The 22,100-nt window shown below is 36.3% G+C and overlaps 2 protein-coding genes and 1 pseudogene across 2 annotated transcripts; 2 read left to right on the top strand and 1 right to left on the bottom strand.

The window, feature by feature from the left end:
- The first annotated feature begins 4,483 nt into the window (after positions 1-4,483).
- On the top strand, positions 4,484-6,062 carry LOC116900427 (olfactory receptor 4C15-like). The gene is made up of 2 exons (XM_032902170.1): positions 4,484-5,397; positions 6,044-6,062. Exons 1-2 carry the CDS (start codon positions 4,484-4,486, stop codon positions 6,060-6,062), a joined length of 933 nt encoding a protein of 310 aa, XP_032758061.1.
- A 5,536-nt stretch (positions 6,063-11,598) lies between these two features.
- Positions 11,599-12,055, top strand: LOC116900892 (annotated as a pseudogene).
- Positions 12,056-20,426: 8,371 nt separating this feature from the next.
- On the bottom strand, positions 20,427-21,362 carry LOC116900426 (olfactory receptor 4C15-like). The gene has a single exon (XM_032902168.1). The coding sequence runs from the start codon at positions 21,360-21,362 to the stop codon at positions 20,427-20,429; it is 936 nt and encodes a 311-aa protein (XP_032758059.1).
- Positions 21,363-22,100: the final 738 nt, after the last annotated feature.

Genomic DNA, 22,100 nt, shown 5'->3' with positions numbered 1-22,100 from the left:
AACTGAGCCATGGGACAGCATATAAGGTATAATTTTCATCTTCATAAATGATTTTAAATTGTGATCAAGTGACATTTGGATGTTGTGATTAGCAAACTGTAAATATTTTGTGTCATAAATGTGAAATGTGGAGTGTTTTTCTTTCTTTTTTTTTTCTTTCTTTCTTTCTTTCTTTCTTTCTTTCTTTCTTTCTTTCTTTCTGTTCCCGGAGCTGAGGACCGAACCCAGGGCCCTGCGCTTTCTAGGCAAGCGCTCTACCACTGAGCTAAATCCCAAACCCCAAATGTGGGTTTTTTATTTTACTATTTTTTATTAGTTATTTTATTTACATTTGTAGTGTTGTCTCTCTTCCCAGATTCTCCTCCACAAACTTCCCATCCCACCCCCTTCCCCATTGCCTCTATGAGGGTACTCCTCCACCCAACCCACCCACCCACCCACCTCATCCTCACAAGAATTTTATAAACTCTGGTGCACAAATTCCATACCCAGTAGAGTTGTATGATTAAAGTTAACGAAATAAAAGCAGATAAAATGATTCATGAGAAGCCTAGAAAGCATCACTTCAGATATAAGAATGGTACATGTGCCCAGAGAACTCAGCAGGAGTTCTTAAATTACAAATGCCTTCCCTTCCATCCCCTTCCTCCTTTTGTCTTCTCTTTCGTCCAAGGCAGATCATTCTCTTCATTCATTTTAAATGTATTTCTTCAATTTAATGAAATTTAATGAAAAAATGTTCTTAACCTCTAAGAAAAATATTCAAGCTAGTTTTCATTATTTTTGACATACTCTAAGGCAAATTGTCCTAGTATGATTTTATTTTCACAAATTACATTTTATTTGTGAAATTTTTTAAATTAATTAAATATTTATGACTAGAGTTTCATATTTATATTTTTATAATTGTTTTTATATTTTAGATATTGGCTGAAAACTTTGAACAATTAAAAATAATTTTACAAATGTATTAAATATATTGAATCAGGAATTTTGTTAAATTGGTAAAGTTTTTTTTAAAATGTCATTTAAAGAGATATCTTAGAATATAGTGTTTAAGATTTTTCCTTTAAGAAGAAAACATTTTTGTTATTTTGTCTTTTTTTTTTCCGGAGCTGAGGACCGAACCCAGAGTCTCATGCTTGCTAGGCAAGCGCTCTACCACTGAGCTAAATCCCCAACACAGAAGAAAAGATTTTTAATGATTCAAATTTTCATCTAAGTTTGTGTATGGAAACACTGATATCCTTTGTATTTAGACTTTGTATAATATGTATATAAAAATACTGTTTTGGGTAGCTGTAGCATAAGTTTGGAATCCCAGCACTGGGAGATGAAAGGAGGATCAGGAGTTCAAAGTCATTCTAGGTCACATGATGAGTTTGAGTCAAGGTTGTTGCTATAACAGATGTTGCCAATCCCTCACCAAAACAATGAATTAACATCTTGTCTTAAATGGACCAACATGATTCATGTATGACATTTTGCTCCTATTCGTATTATACATAAAATACGAATTTTGCTAAATTTTTTTTAAGTATATATCAGTTATTCTTAGAGAATTCATGCATGTATAAAATATATTCTGGACATATCTGTCTCTTGTTCTCAACCCTCACACTAGACCCAGACACACTAAAAAGCAGAAGTTGAGTAATGTTTCAAAATATTCATTTCACAATTTATTTGATCTACATTTAAATTCATGTATTTAATACATTATACAAATTTATATTAACTACAGATATCTTAATGTTAATTACATAACATGTTTTATTCAATTTAGCTGAGCTCTCAGCTATAAAGAAGATAATACCTCCTAGTAGATGTCCTGGACCTCAGACTCTTACAAAATTTCTGCCCCACTCTCTGCAGTGCTAACTGAATCTTGGGTCTATGAGTTGTATTATAATATATTACAACGTATTATGTTGTAGACATTGACTTTTTAACTTGCATCCATATGTTGCACAAACAATTGTGACTTTGTTTACACTATAGTTTGTGTTATGTCAAGTAACATCTAAAAGCATCACCATGTGACCATTAACTGTAAGTACATTAGACTCTTCTCATTATGAATGTATCACTGTATATTTGCAAATAGCATTATTGGGAAAATAATACTGACATTTTGTCTAGCATTGCTGGCCACGCTAAGTAGAACAAGAAAATGAAGCTAAGAGTTACTTAATTTTCAAGATCAACATGAGGTCTGTTTTTCTTGGAACATCCTGTTCAGTTTGGCTCTCTTTGTACGACAAAACTCTCTGGTTTATGAATACTTATGATTGTGTAGGAGGGATATCATACTACAACATTGATCTTTTGATATAAAACTTGATATTTATTATTCTTATATATTAAGAACATTAAAAATTATTGTACATTGAAACAACCTGTTCTTTCAACAATTTATTCTCTCATACAATACAATTCATCCTGAAAACAGTTTCCCCTCCCTCCACTCCTTTCATTTGCACAACCCAAGACCTTATCTTATAGAATCCCATCAAACTATAGTCATTGGGAGCAATGCTTAGTTTAATTTTGATATTTCATGCATGGATGATGCTATCTCCTTACTCATGCAAGTTATTTATCCTGCTTTAGCTTTGAATAACAACTAGTAAATTATATTATGTAAACTCTATATAATTCTACAGTGATCTTAGCATATTGTAAATGATGGCTGTTTAGTGACCCTACGTGGTCCATTTTCTACTGCTCTTTGTTTAGGATGCTATTCGTCATAGTTGGCTTTCATTTGGGAATTGCTAAGGAGCTCGCATGCTGGTGAAAGAAGTGGCCTAAGAATATCAAGAGTAATGGTGTTTTACAATAAACTTGTACATATCCTTGTGATAGAAATGAATATGTAGAATCCTGTCTGTTCGTTGAATTTTACAAGCAATAAACCTGCCCAATACTTAGTTCTTTGTACATACTCTTAAGTCTTTTACTCACAGATTTTAACAGCGGATGTAAATATTGATTTACATACCTATTTATGTATGTATACATTCATATGCAAATTATATTTTACTGATAAATTTTGATTGTGTGTACAGAAGATGACTGTGACATCCTGGTACTGTAATATTTATGTAAGTGATTCATGGCAGCTCCTTCTCTGATTAATGCACCTGTGTTTTCAAATGAATTAATTATATCTACCAATGTAATAAAATGCTACCATGAGAAACTTTTTGACATTTTCAAATTTGACCTTCTTAGTCATCCTAAAATATTATCAGGTAAGTTTGTAGTAGATTTGTATAAATTTAAACTGTATATTTATTTAATTTATACTAATTCAAATGAAGTGAGATTATATAAATGTCCCATAAGTAAGTGTCAAGGCTATAAATTACAATGAATTATTTCTTTTCTTCAGTTATGTGGTTTTCTACAATTGTAAGTTGGTGGTGACTTTAATCTCTTCAGATTCTCCGTTATATACTCAATTGCTTTAAGCAAGATGTTACACTCCCATTTGGACAAAGAAGATAATGTCATCCCTGAATAGAAAAAGGGACCCTGTTGCAAGGCTATCTCTACTTTCTTTTTGAGAAAGAAATGTTTTGCTTGCCCCTGTTGATCCTTAGATCAGTTCCGGTGTCTCTTAAAATCCAAATTATGCTTCAGTTGTTTCTTTAAACTGATGACCTGTAGTTAAACCTTTTGTACCAATAAAAAAAAACAACATTAACTTCTGACACTATTGACTACTAGATTGAGTTCTGAGTAAAGACTTTTTATGTATTCTTTCAACTAGCTGTCATGACAACAGCATCATTTTTCTGAAGTTCTGGTCACATTTTAAAATGATGTTCTAAAAGTGAAATTTCAACTCTTTTAACAGATATGTCACATGTAGTGTTATTTTTTTATGTTACATGAAGAATAGATTCATTCTTATGAAATTCTAGTTCAATTCATACTTTGAAACACAATTTCAAAGTAGCCACAGTTTCCAAATATACCATAAAAACATTTTACCTGTCCTTTTGCTGGTGAAAAGGCAGTGCTATAATCAGTCATTCTGTACTCTACATCTGATCCTCAATCCATACAGAGGAGGGCATGAAGAATAAAGTGTGGTCTTTGGTTCATAATTAGGATACAGACTCAAATGTCTTTCAATGTTTTATTTTAATTATCCACTAGAGTTAGACAATTTGAAGATGAATTATTTTGTTCTATAACCCAATTAGATGTATTCCTGCACCAACATTAAACATGTGGCAATTTCAAATATTTAAAGTATTTTTCTACCTCAATTTTATGTAATAATCAACAATACCCTCAAAATATCTATAATATTCTGTTTAAACAGTAAAATAATAAATGAAGACAATTTTATACAAGGATGCATCAGCTAGTTAATGGTAATAGTATAATTTTGCATATAGTATAATCATTTTTTCACAAATACAGATATAGATGAACAGAATTTTCTTTCACTGTATTTTTGAAAATCATGCAAAACCAGAGCTTTGTCACTGAGTTCTTACTCCTGGGACTTTCACAGAATCCAAAGGTTCAGAAAATAGTATTTGTTGTATTTTTCTTTGTCTACATTGGAACATTTGGGAGCAACATGACAATTGTGGTTACAATCATAAATAGCCGTGCACTTCTGGGTTCCCCTATGTACTTCTTCTTGGCATTCCTGTCCTTCCTGGATGCATGCATTTCCTCTGTCATCACACCAAAGATAACTGTGGACTTGCTTTATGAGAGGAGAACCATTTCTTTTGATGGTTGCATGGCACAAGTCTTTGCTGTGCACTTCTTTACTGGAGTAGAGGTGATTATCTTGATAACCATGGCCTATGACCGTTATGTGGCCATCTGCAAGCCCTTGCTCTACTCTTCCATTATGAACAGGAGACTCTGTGGAATTCTGGTGGGGATAGCCTGGGCAGGGGGCTTCTTGCATTCTACCATACAAATTATCTTCATTTTATATCTGCCCTTTTGTGGCCCAAATGTCATTGATCACTTCTTGTGTGACTTGTTCCCATTACTAAAGCTTGCCTGCACTGACACACACATATTTGTCATTTTGGTGTTTGCCAACAGTGGCTCTATCTGCATCATTATCTTTTCCTTGTTGCTTGTTTCCTATGGTGTCATCTTGTTCTCTTTGAGAGCCCACAGTTCTGAAGGAAGACATAAAGCGCTCTCTACCTGCGGATCCCACATTACTGTGGTGGTTTTGTTCTTTGTGCCATGCATATTAATATATGCAAGGCCTGCATCTGCCTTCTTCTCTGAAAAAAATGTGTTTTTATTTGCTACCATCCTGACACCATTGCTAAATCCTATGATTTACACTTTCAGGAATAAGGAAATGAAGAATGCCATAAGGAAAATGTGGAAGAGATTGATGTTGGATTATGGTATATCTTAAGATATTAAGTCATTACACTTGGTAGATGGTTCAGTGGGTAAGGGAACTTCCTGTGTATGTATGAGGTACTGATTTCAGATTCTCAGCCTTATGTGAAAGCCAAACGTGTTATCACAACTGAAACACAGAACTGATGAAGTGGACACAGTTTCCAGGGGACTTACTGGACTTTATTTAAAGCAATCTAAACGTTCAGATATAAACTTTATCTCAGAGAAATAATACATTAGAGATTAATTTTAGATACTTAATTTGCTTCTTTGGACTCTGCACTCATGCTTAGGGATGTGTACACTCCCCTCCACCATTGCACATACACACATGCATACACACACACACATACATGCATGCACACACACACATGTACGCATATACACGCACACACACATACATGCACACACACACACACACACACACACACACGCACAAACACATATGGGAAGAATTACATAATTATATTGTGGTAAGTTAATATATAAAGAAATAAGGAGTCAATATTTGCTATATTAATATTTAAAAATTATTCATTCTTTTGAAGGAGATAGCACCATTTTATAGAAAATGTATTAACAATAAGATTTGAAAATTGATTGATGATACTTTCACCCTGAGTTGACTTCTAAGCATTGTCAATGAAAAATAAAACCAGTTCAAATTTAACACTCCATAAATTTAAAAACAAAACAAACTAAAAAGAAGAAATTTAGCTATAAGTATGCTTGCCATTCAATATTTGCTTTAAAAATATCAGTAGAAAAATATGTATGTTTAAAAATAGAAATGAAAGAAAAATACTAAAAATATCTTGCCATGCGTCATTGTGGTCATCAGAACCTTGAAGTGTAAAGAAAGGGAAGTAAACAGAATCTGTAATCTAGGTGTTCTGTATCCTTTGAATTTAATAATTAAGTTCATCCATTAACATTTATATGCAATTTGAGTTACTTTTTCAATTTCTTGACGTATAAAATATGATTGTAAACTTTACTATGGTTGAGTTTCTCCTGTGAATATCGGATTTCAGTAGATTCTGTGGCCTAGCCATGGAGAAATACCTAATGAGTTCTACAATTGAAGCCCAATCAAAGTATTGAATATTACTTTTCTGTAAGCAATGGGCCTAAGATACTGATAAAGTGAGCACATATTTCTCACCTCTTACACAGGGAATAGAAATCAGAGAAATCATAGTTAACAGTAAATTTCAAAAGAGTAAAACATTTTAATTTGGTAATTTTAATTTTCATAATTTTATATGTTCAAGTGAAAAATACATCTAGATAATTATTAAAAGACCATTGAAGAGGAATAGTATAAAAGCAGAAAATAGGGGTGCTATGATATGCTCTCTTCTGGAAATAGCATGCCTATTGCATATATGAACTCATGGTAGCTGTGGTCACTTATACAAGTCTTACACAAGGTCAAACCAACTGAGTGTTCTATTGATGTGTAGGAGGAAAGGTTCCTGAAACCTTACATTTATCTGAGGAGATATTGGCTGTTGATGGTATATGGGGCAAGAAGAGCTATTTTTCTTTTTCCTTTCCAGTTGCAACAAACATTTAATATCTGTGGAGTATTTTTAAGCATGAAAATGCATTTTTTTCTTTTTTAGTAATTAATCATTTGATTTGTTTACATTTCAAATGTTATCCCCTTCCCTGAATCCCTTCTATGAACCACTGCATCTGCCTCCCCTTCTCCCCTTAGAAGGTGCTCCCTCAACCAACTTTCATTTCACTTCTCTATCATCCCCCTTATCTGTGGCATCGAGCCTCCACAGGACCAAGTGCCTGCCCTCCCACTGATGCCAGATGAGGCAGTCCTTTGCTACATATGAAGCAGGAGCCATGGACCTGCTCTTTGGTTAGTGGTTTGGTCCCTGGGAGCTCTGAAGTGTCTGGTTAATTGATACTGTTGTTCTTCCTAAAGGGTTGCAATCCCCTTCAGCCCCATCATTCCTTCCCCTAGCTCTTCCATTAGGGTCTCTGGGTTCAGCCTAATGGTTAAATATGGGTATCTGCATCTGACTTAGTCAGGTGCTGGTAGAACCTCTCAGAGGACAGCCATACCAGGCTTTTTGTGCAAGCTCATCTTGGCATCAGCAATAATGTCGGGGTCTGGTGTCTGCACATGAGTTGGATCCCTAGGTGGGGTGGTGTTTGAATAGCCTTTTCTTCTTATTTTTGTACCAGCATTTCCTTTAGACAGAGACAATTGTGGTTTAAAACATTTTAGATGGGCGTGTGGCTCCATCTCTCCACTATGGCCTCAGGTATGAGGGCCATGTCTGGCTACTGGAAGTGGGCTCTTTAGGGTCTAGCTCCCTGCTAGTATGTATTTCTGCTAATGTCCTCTATATTGGCTACTGGAAGCCTCTCACATCCCTGAAGTCTGAGACTTTCTAGTGGCTCCTCAATTTCCCCACCCGCACTGCTAATATTCATTTTCCTGACCCTTTGGACTTCTCTCCTGTCTCTTTTTATACCTGGTTCTGCCCCCTCCCCCTTTTTCCTTCCACTCTATTCTCCCACCCAGGTCCCTCCTTCATTTGGACTCCCATGATTATTATGTTACCCCTTCTAAGTGGATTTGAAGCATCCACACTGGCCTTCCTTCTTGTTAGTCTTCCTGAGGTCTTTGAGTTGTATCATGGATATTGTGAGTTTTTGGGCTAATATCCACTTATCACTGAGTACATACAATGTATGTCCTTTTAGGTCTGGTTTATCACACTCAGGATGATATTTTCTAGTTCCATCTAGCTATACTACTTCTGGGAATATACCCAGAACATTCTTCAACATATAACAAGGACACATGCTCTACTCTATTCATAAATCCTATTTATACTAAGCAGAAGCTGGAAACTACTCAGATATCCCTCAACAAAAGAATACGTAGAGAAAATGTAGTATATTTATACAATGCCATACTATTCAGCTATTAAAAATGATGACTTCATGAACTTTGTAGGCAAATCAATGAAGCTACTTTTCTTTAGAGTGTGATAACTGATATTTTTTCTATGTTTCAGTTGATGACCACATGGTCATGCACTTATAGGTAGCACTAATTACAATAATTTGGACAAACAAATAACTATAAAAGGAAGGCATGAAGTTTGGAGGAAGACATAAGAAAGTTCAAGGGGGAGTGAAAGCTGTATATGATAAATGAACATTTTTTATCTGTATGTATTTTAATAATAATAAATAAAACGAATATTTAAAAGTTCTTTATTGTATATTCCAGAACCATAACTCGTATACATATCTTCAATTGGAAAGTTTGTGAAGGATTACAATTTGAGTTTAAAACTTGGTCTGAACCAAGTGTACCGACTACATCAGACTGAACTTGTAACAGAAGTTTTCAAACATGCTAAGATACTGCCCTTACATAATTTTCTTGCTTACCTTCTGCCTATTTCATAGCTTCAACTACTTTTGATTTCATTTTTTAAGAAAAACTTTGCCTACACATATGACCTGTTTTTCAATTGTGATGTTTAAAAACATACACCATATATATTATATTTAAAACCTGCCAAGTCTAATAATATGTGTGTGTGTCTGTGTCTGTGTGTGTGTGTGTGTATTTGAGGTTGACCCTTTGGGGTTAGATAACAAATCAGCAAGTTAAATCTCTGGAGAATACTGATCAACTATCTTAGCAGCCATTGGTTATCTGTAGCTCTTCATCTCGGGGTATGACCTTAAGAGATTTTACCCATCTATATTGACATATCAACTGGTTTTGTCATATAATTATTGTTAGAAATAATTTTATTGGGTATTTTATTTATTTACATTTGAATTGTTATCCCCTTTCCCAGTTACCTCTCTACAAATATCCTATCCCATCCCTCCTCACCCTGCTTCTATGAGGGTTCTTCCTCATCCACCTACTACCTCCTCCCTGCCCTGACATTCCTTTCCATTGGGGCATTGAGCTTTTACAGTACCAAGAGCCTCCCCTCCCATTGATGCCATATAAGACTATCCTCTGCTACATATGCAGTTGGAGCCATGAGTCTCTCCATGTGTACTCTTTGGTTGTTGACCGCTCTAAGATTTCTGGGGGGGTCTGCTTGGTTTATATTGTTGTTCTTCCTATGGGTTGAAACACCTTCACCTCCTTCAGACCTTTATCTAACTCCTCCATTGGTGTCCCAGGGCTCAGTCTAAAGGTTGGCTGGGAGCATCTGCCTCTGTATTTGTCAACCTCTGGCAGAGTCTCAGGGGACAGATATATCAGCCTCTTATTCTAGTAAAATCTAAGGTGAATTGCAGGTATCACTTCGATGACAATACTTGGCCCAAAATGCTGATATTGTCAGCCTTGTTTTCCTACTCTGCGAAGAAGCAATACATTCCAATGAAAGCATCTAGTAGATTCTTTAACATTCCAATTTTTGTTGATTTTAATATTCTTAAATTCATAATAAAACTTTATTTTACTTATTTAACTTTTTTGCTTGACAGTTTCATATAATGAATTTTAGTCAATTTTACACATTATTCTCCTTTTTCTTTCTCACTTTCCCTTCTAATAAAACCCTTATTTTCAACAAATCCACCTCTTTTTCTCGTGTATTTTCTATGTGACTCAGTGAGTATAAAGAGTTTCTTGCCGGAGTATGAGTGGAAAGTTAGCAAAAAAAAAGCTTGAATTACCCAAAATGCAATCCACAGACCACAGGAAGCTCAAGAAGAAGGATGACCAAAATGTGGATGCTACCACTCCTTCTTAAAAGGGGAAAAAATATCCATAGGAAGGGATATGGAAGCAAAGTTTAGAGCAGTGACTCAAGGAATGACCTTTCAGAGTGCCCACATGTGGCCTATATATAAACAACCACCAAATCTAGGTAAGATTGATGAAGCTAAAAAATGAATGCTGAAAGGGACCGGATATAGATCTCTCCTGAGAGACACACCCAGAGCATGTCCAATACAGAGGTCAATGTTAGCAGCAAACCATCGAACTGAGAACAGGACTTCCTTGGGGGGAATTAGAGGAAGTATTGAAAGAGTTGAAGGAGCTTGCAACCCTGTAAAAACAACAATGCCAATCAACCAAAGCTTCCATGTACTAAACCACTACTGAAAGACTGACCTAGAGCTCCAACTGCATATGTAGCAGAGAATAGCGTTGTTTTGGCACCAGTGGAAGGGGAAGCCCTTGGTCCTGCCAAAGTTGGACCCCCAGTGCAGGGGAATATGGGGGTGGGCAATAAGCGGGATGTATGGGGGTAATACCTGTGTGGGTGAGGGAGAGGGGAGGGGATGGGAGCTTATGGACAGAAAACCAGGAGGGGAATAAGAACATTTGAAATGTAAGTAAAAAAAATATATCTAATAAAAAATTAAAAAAAAAATAAGGTAATATGGTAACACTGCTACATTATGCCTACTAGGCTAGCAAATACTACCAGGAAAAGAAAAATAATCCCAAATTAGCTAGATATTTGTGTATTTCTCTTATAAGGGGAATATCAAATGTCTTCAACAGGCTCTCTACCTGGATTGTAGCAAACTTTATCAAAGCACTCAACATTATCAAAATGTAAAGGTATCATTATTTATTACTTTTCAATAAATGAGACCAAATATCTGACAGACACTACTTGAGGGATGAAATATTATTTTATCTCGGTCCACAGTTTAGTGAAGTTCTTTGATAGTGGTAGGATTTGGATGCTTCAGAAAGTGAGGCCTAGCTAGCCGAAGTAGAATGCTAATGACAGGCAACTGAAGGCTATACAGGACCCCTGGCTTCTAGGGAGTCTCCTTTTCTTTCTGATTGGCTGTGTCACAACAGCTATATGCTCACTGCTTTCTCCAGCTATGGTACAGTTAGAGGAGGCTGTGGAACCTTAAGGAAATGAGTACTGGCTAAAGGGAGCAGGCAACCTCAAGCATGTTCCCTGGCTTTGGTGATATTGATGTCTGTTTTCTTGCCTACCATGATGTGGATGTGATCTGGGTCACACATCACCCTAACATGGTTTTCTGCAGAGTGCATGGGGACCAACCAACTATGGATTGAGATAAAATAAATACCTCTGACTCTCTCCAGCCTGCCATCCCTAACGGGGGCACCTGTTCCTGGGGGCACAGCTCCTGGTGACACAGAGCATGCAGGCAGCGCAGAAAGCAGCAGGAGGAGGAAGAGCAGAGCAGGTCAGAGGACCAGAAGCTTCGCCGCACACCTGGTGGTGAGCATCCCTAGGAAGAAGAGAAGGCAAGGATAGGCCCAGGAGTAATGGCGTCCAAAGTCAAACAAGTCATATTGGATCTCACTGTGGAGAAAGACAAGAAAAACAAAAAAAGGTGGAAAGGCCTCCAAACAAAGTGAAGAAGAATCCCACCATCTGGAAGAGATTGAAAACAAGAAGCCTGGAGTAATATCAGAAGGAAAGTCAGGAGACTTGTGCCTAACTTTCTATGGGCCATACCTAATAGGCATGCTGATCACAGTGAAGGGGGAAAAGAGGTTGAGAGATTCGTAGGGCAGGTGATGGAAGTCAAGAGAAAGTCTAAGGAGCAACAGATGAGGCCTTACATGCGTTTCTGAACCCTGGAACCTGACAATCATTACGATTTTGCCTCATACCTTGAAATCTAAGGTTTTCTCTGGGCTCATAAAACAGCCACTGTTTTAGAAGCTTGTATTTTGTGGGGTATTTTTTCTGTAAATTTTTGGTGTTTCCACTTAACGATTTCTATGTAAATACTGTTTAATTGTTGCATTGAAGTCTAAACATTCCTGTCAGCATGGCAATTTAACCCATTTTAGAAAAAAATATTTTTCGTAATTTGAAATTAATAAAGCAAATTTAAAAAGAAAAAAAGGACACAAATATAATCTTACATCGAAATATGAATATAGCAGGAAGCAACAATCACTATTCCTTAATATCTCTCAAAATCAATGGACTCAACTCCCCAATAAACAGACATAGATTAACAAACTGGATATGCAATGAGGACCCTGCATTCTACTGTAGAAGAAATACACCTCAGAGACAAAGACAGAAACTACCTCAGAGTGAAAGGCTGGAAAAAACTTTCCAAACAAATGGTCTGAATAAGCAAGCTGGAGTAGCCATTCTAATGTCGAATAAAATTGATTTTCAACCAAAAGTCATCAAAAAAGTTAAGAAAGAACACTTCATATTCATCAAAGGAAAAATCCACCAAGATGAACTCTCAATCCTAAATATCTATACTCCAAATACAAGGGCACCTACATACATAAAAGAAACCATACCAAAGCTCTCAGCACACATTGCACATCACAAAATAAAAGTAGGAGACTTCAACACACCACTCTCATCAATGGACAGATCATGGAAACAGAAATTAAACAGAGATGTAGACAGAGTAAGAGAAGTAATGAAACAAATGTACTTAACAGATATTTATAGAACGTTCTACCCTAAAACAAAAGGATATACCTTCTTCTTACCACCTCATTGTACTTTCTCCAAAATTAACCATATAATTGGTTATAAAACAGGCCTCAATAGATAGAGAAAGCTAGAAATAATCCCATATGTCCTATCAGACCACCGTGGGCTAAAGCTGGTCTTCAACAACAATAAGGGAAGAACGCCCACATATATATGGAGATTGAACAATGCTCTACTCAATGATATCCTGGTCAAGGAAGAAATAAAGAAAGAAATTAAAGACTTCTTAGAATTTAATGAAAATGAAGGTACAACATACCCGAAATTATGGGACACAGTGAAAGATGTGCTAAGAGAAAAGCTCATAGCTCTGAGTGCCAGCAGAAAGAAACAGAAGAGAGCATACATCAGCAGCTTGACAGCACCCCTTAAAGATCTAGAACAAAAAGAAGCAATATACTGAGGAGGAGTAGAAGGCAGGAAATAATCAAATTCAAAGCTGAAACCAACCAAGTAGAAACAAAAAGGATTATACAAAGAATCAACAGAACCAAAAGTTGGTTCTTTGAGAAAATCAACAAGATAGTTAAACCCTTAGTCAGACTGAAGAGAGGACACAAAGAGTGTGTTCAAATTAACAAAATCAGAAATGAAAAAGGAGACAGCTACAGAATCAGAGGAAATTCAAAAAATCATCAGATCCTACTACAAAAGCCTATATTCAACAAAACTTGAAAATCTGCAGGAAATGGACAATTTCCTAGACAGATACCAGGTACTGAAGTTAAACCGGGAACAGATAAAACATTTAAACAACCCCATAACTCCTAAAGAAATAGAAGCAGTCATTAAAGGTCTCCCAACCAAAAAGAGCCCAGGTCCATATGGGTTCAGTACAGAATTCTATCAGACCTTCATAGAAGAGCTCATACCAATATTACCCAAATTATTCCACAAAATTGAAACAGATGAAGCGATTCCAAATTCCTTCTATGAAGCCACAATTACTCTTATACCTAAACCACACAAAGACCCCACAAAGAAAGAGAACTTCAGACCAATTTCCCTTATGAATATCGATGCAAAAATATTCAATAAAATTCTGACAAACTGAATCAAGAGCACATCAAAACAGTCATTCAACATGATCAAGTAGGCTTCATCCAAGGCATGCAGGGATGGTTTAGTATAAGGAAAACCATCAATGTAATCCACTATATAAACAAACTGAAAGATAAAGATGACATGATCATTTCATTAGATGCTGAGAAAACATTTGACAAAATTCAAGCACAACTCCTAAAGAAATAGAAGCAGTCATTAAAAGTCTCCGAACTATTCCACAAAATTGAAACAGATGGAGCTCTACCGAATTCCTTCTATGCAGCCACAATTACTCTTAGATCTAAACCACACAAAGACCCAACAAAGAAAGAGAACTTCAGACCAATTTCCCTTATGAATATCGACTTAAAAAATACTCAATAAAAATTCTGGCAAACCGAATCCAAGAGCACATCAAAACAATCATCCACCATGATCAAGTAGGCTTCATCCCAGGCATGCAGGGATGGTTTAATATCGGAAAACCATCAACGTGATCCATTATATAAACAAACTGAAAGAACAAAACCACATGATCATTTCATTAGATGCTGAGAAAGCATTTGACAAAATTCAACACCCCTTCATGATAAAAGTCCTGGAAAGAATAGGAATTCAAGGCCCATACCTAAACATAGTAAAAGCCATATACAGCAAACCAGTGGCTAACATTAAACTAAATGGAGAGAAACTTGAAGCAATCCCACTAAAATCAGGGACTAGACAAGGCTGCCCACTCTCTCCCTTCTTATGCAATATAGTTCTTGAAGTTCTAGCCAGAGCAATCAGACAACAAAAGGAGATCAAATGGATACAGATTGGAAAAGAAGTCAAAATATCACTATTTGCAGATGATATGATAGTATATTTAAGTGATCCGAAAATTTCCACCAGAGAACTAGTAAACCTGAAAAACACCTTCAGCAAAGTGGCTGGGTATAAAATTAACTTAAATAAAGCAGTAGCCTTCATCTACACAAAAGAGAAACCAACAGAGAAAGAAATTAGGGAAGTGACTCCCTTCATAATATTCCCAATTAATATAAAATACCTCGGTGTGACCTTAACAAACAAGCGAAAGATCTGTATAAGAACTTCAGGGCTCTGAAGAAAGAAATTGAAGAAGATCTCAGAAGATGGAAAGATCTCCCATGCTAATGGATTGGCAGAATTATTAGAGTAAAAATGGCCATTTTATCAAAAGCGATCTACAGATTCAATGCAATCCCAATCAAAATACCAATCCAACTCTTCAGAAAGTTAGACAGAACAATTTGCAAATTCATCTGGAATAACAAAAAACCCAGGATAGCTAAAACTATGCTCAACAATAAAAGAACTTCTGGGGGAATCACTATCCCTGAACTCAAGCAGTATTACAGAGCAATAGTGATAAAAACTGCATGGTATTTGTATAGAGACAAACAGATAGACCAGTGGAATAGAATTGAAGACTCAGAAATGAACCCATGCACCTGTGGGCACCTGATTTTTGAAAAAGGAGCCCAAACCATCCAATGGAAAAAAAGATAACATATTCAGCAAATGGTGCTGGTTCAACTGGAGATCAGCATGTAGAAGAATTCAGATCGATTCATGCTTATGACCCTGTACAAAGCTTAAGTCCAAGTGGATCAAGGACCTCCACATCAAACAAGATACACTCAAACTAATAGAAGAAAAAGTCGGGAAGAATCTCAAACACATGGGCACTGGAGAAAATTCCCTGAACAAAACACCAGTGGCTCATTTTCTAAGATCAAAAATAGACAAATGGGATCTCATAAAACTGCAAAGCTTCTGTAAGGCAAAGGACACTGTTGTTAGTACAAAATGGCAATGAACAGATTTTGAAAAGATCTTTACCAATCCCACAACTGATAGAGGGCTTATATCCACAATATACAAAGAACTCAAGAAGTTAGACTGCAGGGAGACAAATAACCCTATTAAAAAATGGGGATCAGAGCTAAACAAAGAATTTACAGCTGAGGAATGCCGAATGACTGAGAAACACCTAAAGAAATGTTCAACATCTTTAGTCATAAGGGAAATGCAAATCAAAACAACACTGAGATTTCACCTCACACCAATGAGAATGGCTAAGATCAAAAACTCAGGTGACAGCAAATGCTGGTGAGGATGTGGAGAAAGAGGAACACTCCTCCATTGTTGGTGGGATTGCAGACTGGTACAACCATTGTGGAAATCTGTCTGGAGGTTCCTCAGTAAATTGGACATTGAGCAACATGAGGACCCAGCTATACCTCTCTTGGGCATATACCCAAAAGATGCCCCAACATATAACAAAGTCACATGCCCCATTATGTTCATAGCAGCCTTATTTATAATAGCCAGTAGCTAGAAAAAACCCACATGCCCTTCAACAGAGGAATGAATATAGAAAATGTGGTACCTCTATACAACGGAATATTACATAGCTATCAAAAACAATGACTTTATGAAATTCATAGGCAAATGGATGGAAATGGAAAATATCATCCTGAGTGAGGTAACCCAATCACAGAAAAACACACATGGTGTGCACTCATTGATAAGTGGCTATTAGCCCAAATGCTCGAATTACCCTAGATGCACAGAACACATGAAACTCAAGAAGGATGACAAAATGTGAATGCTTCACTCCTTATTTAAAAGGGGAACAAGAATACCCTTGGGAGGGAATAGGGAGGCAATGTTTAGAACAGAGGCAGAAGGAACACCCATTGAGAGCCTGCCCCACATGTGGCCCATACATATACAGCCACCAAACTAGACAAGATAGATGAAGCAAAGAAGTGCAGGCCAACAGGAACCAGATGTAGATCTCTTCTGAGAGACACAGCCAGAATAGAGCAAATACATAGGCAAATGCCATCATTAAACCACTGAACTGAGAATGGGACCCCTGTTGAAGGAATCTTAGAAAGGACTGAAAAAGCTTAAGGGGCTTGAGACCGGATATGAACAACAATGTCAACCAATCAGAGCTTCCAGGGACTAAGCCACTACCCAAAGACTATGCATGTACTGACCCTGGACTCCAACCTCATTGGTAGTAATGAATAGCCTAGTAAGAGCACCAGTGGCAGGGGAAGCCCTTGGTCCTGCTAAGACTGAACCCCCAGTGAATGTGATTGTTGAGGGGAGGGCGGTAATGTGGGGAGGATGGGGAGAGGAACACCCATAAAAAGTGGAGGGGGAGGGGTTAGGGGGATTTTTGCCTGGAAACCGGGAAGGGGTATAACAATCGAAATGTAAAGAAGAAATACCCAAGTTGATAAAGATGGAAAAAAAAAAAACTCTTCGTTCAAGCCATGTCTGTCAGGTGTTTGGTCACATTTACGAAAAACTTATAAATGATTTTAAAGATTTTACATTTTGAAGATACTTAACTATAACCAAGAAAAAGGTCTTCCATTGCCCCAGCTGCATATGTAGCAGAGGATGGCCTTGTTGGACATCAGTGGGAGGAGAGGCCCTTGGTTCAGCCAGGGCTCGATCCCCCAGTGTAGGGGAATGTTAGGGCAGGGAGGTGGGAAGGAGTGGGTTGATGTATGGGGGAACACCCTCACAGAACAAAAGGGAGAGGGGATAGAATAGGGGGTTTATGGATGGGAAGCTGGGAAAAAGTGATAAATGTAAATTAAAAAATTCAATAAAAAAAAAGAAGAGGAGAAAAATGTCTTCACCAGATACCAAGTCAGCTAAGAACTTGTTATTAAACTTCTGAACTTCCAGAGCTAGTTGAAATAAGTGTGCTGTTACCCTGTCCAAAAAAAAAAGAAGAAATAAAAGAAAAGAAAGTTATCTACAAGAGCAAGAACAATTTCTCAGTGACCACAACTATAAAGAAAGTGACACATCCCTCCAGAAATTATTAACTATCAATAGTTCCTTAGAGAAGAATAGGGTATCAAATAGATTGATCATAAGTTCAGTCTTAGGTAGATCGTATGCATATTTGGAAAGCAGTTTGAAAAGGAGACCACTTAGCAAAATGATTGTATCAAGATTCTCTGTACAGCCTATAACCCTACGATACGTTTCCTCTTTAGCTACAATTCTTCATGTTTATTGGTATTGTGTGTGTGTGTGCATGTGCGTGTGCGTGTGCGTGTGCGTGTGCGTGTGCGTGTGCGTGTGTGTGTGTGTGTGTGTGTGTGTGAAATTGTTTGTCCCTCAGTATCTCATGAAGATGAAAAGCAGGCAAGCATGCCAAAGATATATAAAGAATTTCTGACTGTTTCCTTGGAAAGAATGTGAGGAATTAAGATGTGGCTTCAAAACATTTGAACAAGTATTAGCATTTTGTAGGAACAAGTGTAAAACAAAGGTTTGTCTACTGTCTGCCTGCCTTGTAGAAGGTCCTGATCCTTCCCTCCCTCTTTGCATAGTGGTTTTATTGCAGAGTAGATCATTTTTCCCTGAAAATTGGTATGGATATATTTATCTGGGGTGGCTTGTGCAGATGAAACTCTGTTTCCAATGTTTAAATCAAGACTGCAAAATAAATCCTTTTTCTGGCTTTAATGTTGCTAACAGCACAGTTTAATTCTGATCTTTCATATATAAAAATTAACACATCTTTATTATTTTAACACTCACAGTTTCAATGAGGACTCTGGTAATGATATATAATGGAAAAATCATTTTCAGAAAGAATAAAAGAAGAAAATAATGTAAGATATTTACCCATTTTCATTCCTACTAGCTTAGAGAATATAATTTTGCAATAATCTGCCAAAAAATTTAATGAGTTTCATTTTCCATATTGTCTTCTATATTGATTTTGCTTTTGCGTGATTAAATTCATTCAGGTATATTAAGTGTCTGATATTGGATCTGCCACAGTAATTTTAGTTTGGCTCGTTATATTTACTGTAATTTAAAAAAAAAACCCACGTTGTCAAAGTAAAAAGAAAAGGGGAGTATAAACTCTGTCTGAATGGTTAGAAGAGTGCAACAGAGAATCTATATTTCTTTATTAAAGAATGATATTATTAAAATGATATTAAAATCATAAAAAATTCACATTTTGATCACTTACAATAGTTCTCCCTCCCAAACTTTGTAAATCTCTAGTTCTACCTTAAATATTGATTTATTTTTCATACTCTTTGCATTTCCCTGTTCTTTCCTTTGGTGATATTTCTATCTCCAGCTCTTAGTTAAGTTTTGTTTTTTCTATTTCACTTTTCTCTACATCTTCAGTCTGAGTACTCCTAACTATCACATGTGAACATAAAAATGTTCTGTTTCATCTGCCTATGCTTTCTGGGGTCTATCTGTCCCACCTTGGAATTTAGCATATGATACATTATATGGCATATGGGGTAGAACAGTACAGAGAAATTTCCATAGATTTCAAGACACTGGATTCTGAATCAAAATATTCTTTGACTTTTCTCTACTAATATCCCAGTTTAACTTGAAATTTAGAAAGCAGAATTGTGTAAACTTTTTTTTTCTACAAATATATATTTTGCATTTGAAGAGATATCTATAATTCCAACTTTATTTTCATGATCTTTGGCTAGAATGATATCTTTTTTAATTTTCCTGGATGATTTGAAGTGTATTTTCCTCTTGTTGTGTGTATAAAACATACACTATTCTGCTACTGACCTCAAACCCATTTAAACTGAATTTAAAATTTCTCATGATTATCACCCTTATATATTCCATTTTCTTCTTAAATTTTATTTGTCTAAATATTGTGCATATATCTGTGCACAAAGTATTTGGATATGTACCACATGAACATTTTCACTTAGCATGAATTTGATATACTTATTTTCCATATTGGTACACACTTTAAATTCAACAAAATTTATAAAAGTGTAGTGTTACATGCACAAAATTTAATAGGTAACTTGCTTGCGACATTTCATTTTAGTTAAAAGAGTATACACTTAACTAATATAGATTTTCATATGACAATATTAGTTATTTTCTATTGCTGTGATAAAACACCATGACCAAAGCAACTTAAAGAAGAAAGATTTTTTTTGGGGACATATGATACCAGAGAGTTAGAGACAATGATGATGGAACAGAGGTAGCAAGCAACATGGAGCTGCTACAGCCGAGAAAACGTATCTTAAAACAGAAACATGAAGCACAGAGAGCTAACTTAAAACTGAAGAAGTTTTCTGAAACCTCAAAAAGCATCCCGGTGAATATGTCCTCCATCAAATCCACATCTCCTAATTCTCTGGAAACAGCCACTAGTAAAAACAAATACTGAAATGTCAAACACATACAGGGCACATTTCATTCAAACTATCACAACTAAGTTGTCAAATCATAGTGCTATTGATAAACTCCAGTTAAAGATAATTTTGCAGCCTACAGTATTGGTGTTCTCTCTGTGAAATGGTATCTCCTTTTCCTGTATAATGAACAAGTCATACAGTACTTGCTGAAGTAAATATTGACTTCCTTATTCTGTACTTTAACATTTGTGAGCATAAAATTTTAAAATTTATCAGAGACCATCCTAAATCGGTTCCACATTTTCCTTATGGCATTTTTCATTTCCTTATTCCTGAAAGTGTAAATTAAAGGATTGAGCAATGGAGTCATGATGCCATCAAATACAGCTACCTTTTTCTCAAAAGATGAGGCAGATGTAGATCTTGCATATATAAATATGCACGGGACAAAGAATGAAACCACAACAGCAATGTGGGATCCACAAGTGGAGAGAGCTTTCCATCGACCCTCAGAACTGTGACTTCTTAAGGAGAATAAAATGACACCATAGGAGATTAGCAGCATAGAAAAGATTATGATGCAGATAGACCCACTGTTGGCAAACACTAAGAGGCCATAAACGTAAGTGTTTGTGCATGCCAACTCCAGTAATGGAAACAAGTCACACATGAAGTGATCAATGACATTGGGTCCACAAAATGGTAGCTGCAAAGTGAAGATAATTTGTATGATAGAATGTAAGAATCCCCCAGCCCATGCTATCCCTACCAGAGTGCCACAGAGCCTCCAGTTCATTATGGAAGAATAGTGTAATGGCTTGCAAATTGCCACATAGCGGTCATAGGCCATGGATATTAGGACAATCACTTCCACGGCAGCAAAGAAATGTTCAGCAAAGATCTGTGTCATGCAGCCTTCAAAAGAAATGGTTTTGCTGTCATTGATTGAGTCAACAATCATCTTTGGTGTGATGACTGAAGTAATGCATGCATCCAGGAAGGACAGAAATGCCAAGAAGAAGTACATGGGTGATCCAAGCAGTGCAGGGGTGCAGAGGATGGTCACTGCAATGATTATGTTGCCTCCAATTGTTGCCATGTAGACAAAGGAAAATACAACAAATACTATTTTCTGAACTTTTGGGTTCTCTGAAAGTCCCAGGAGGATGAACTCAGTTACAATACTTTGGTTTGGCATGATACTCAAAACAACTTTAAACTGTTTTATTTTTATAGATATTTAGTCTATCTTAGGTGATAGTCATATTTACGTTTCTATGGGAGTACTTTGTGTTCTTTCTGATATATGTGTTTGTGTATGTGCAGGTGCTATAGTCTTTGTGTAGAGGTCACAAAACAATAAGCAGGAATAACTTTTTGCTCTACCGTATTAGATCTTGCATTTGAACATAGGTGGCTAGTCTTAACAACAAATATCTTTACCACTGAAATTTCCCTCTTGCCAAAACTTTCATCATTTAAATCTGTAAATATTAGAAAAAAGATGCTTCAAACAAGTTTACAGTACTTTTAATGTGAACTGATATAAAAACTAATATTATTTAATTCCATTGATATTTAGAATTAAAATTAGAAAAATCTTTCAAAGGAACAGTTGATAATCAGGTAGAATTGAAGAGATAAATTACAAAATATTAAGAATGAGAGATTCTGCCAGAGCATGACAAATACAGAGGCGAATAATAGCAGCAAACCGTTGAACTGAAAACAGGGTCCTCAATGGAGCTGTTAGAGAAAGGATTGAAGGAGCTGAAGGTGTTTGCAACCCCATAAGAACAACAACACTAACCAACTAGAGTTTCCAGGACTAAACCGCTACCCAAAGAGTACACATGGAGAAAATTGTGGCTCCAGATGCATGTGTAGCAGGTGATGGTCTTGTGAGGCATCAATGTGAGGAGAAATCCTTGGTCCT

Source organism: Rattus rattus, chromosome 5, assembly GCF_011064425.1.
Source record: "Rattus rattus isolate New Zealand chromosome 5, Rrattus_CSIRO_v1, whole genome shotgun sequence".
NCBI lineage: Eukaryota > Metazoa > Chordata > Mammalia > Rodentia > Muridae > Rattus > Rattus rattus.
Note: the sequence above shows the minus strand (reverse complement) of the source record. Positions and strands in the feature narration are given on the sequence as shown.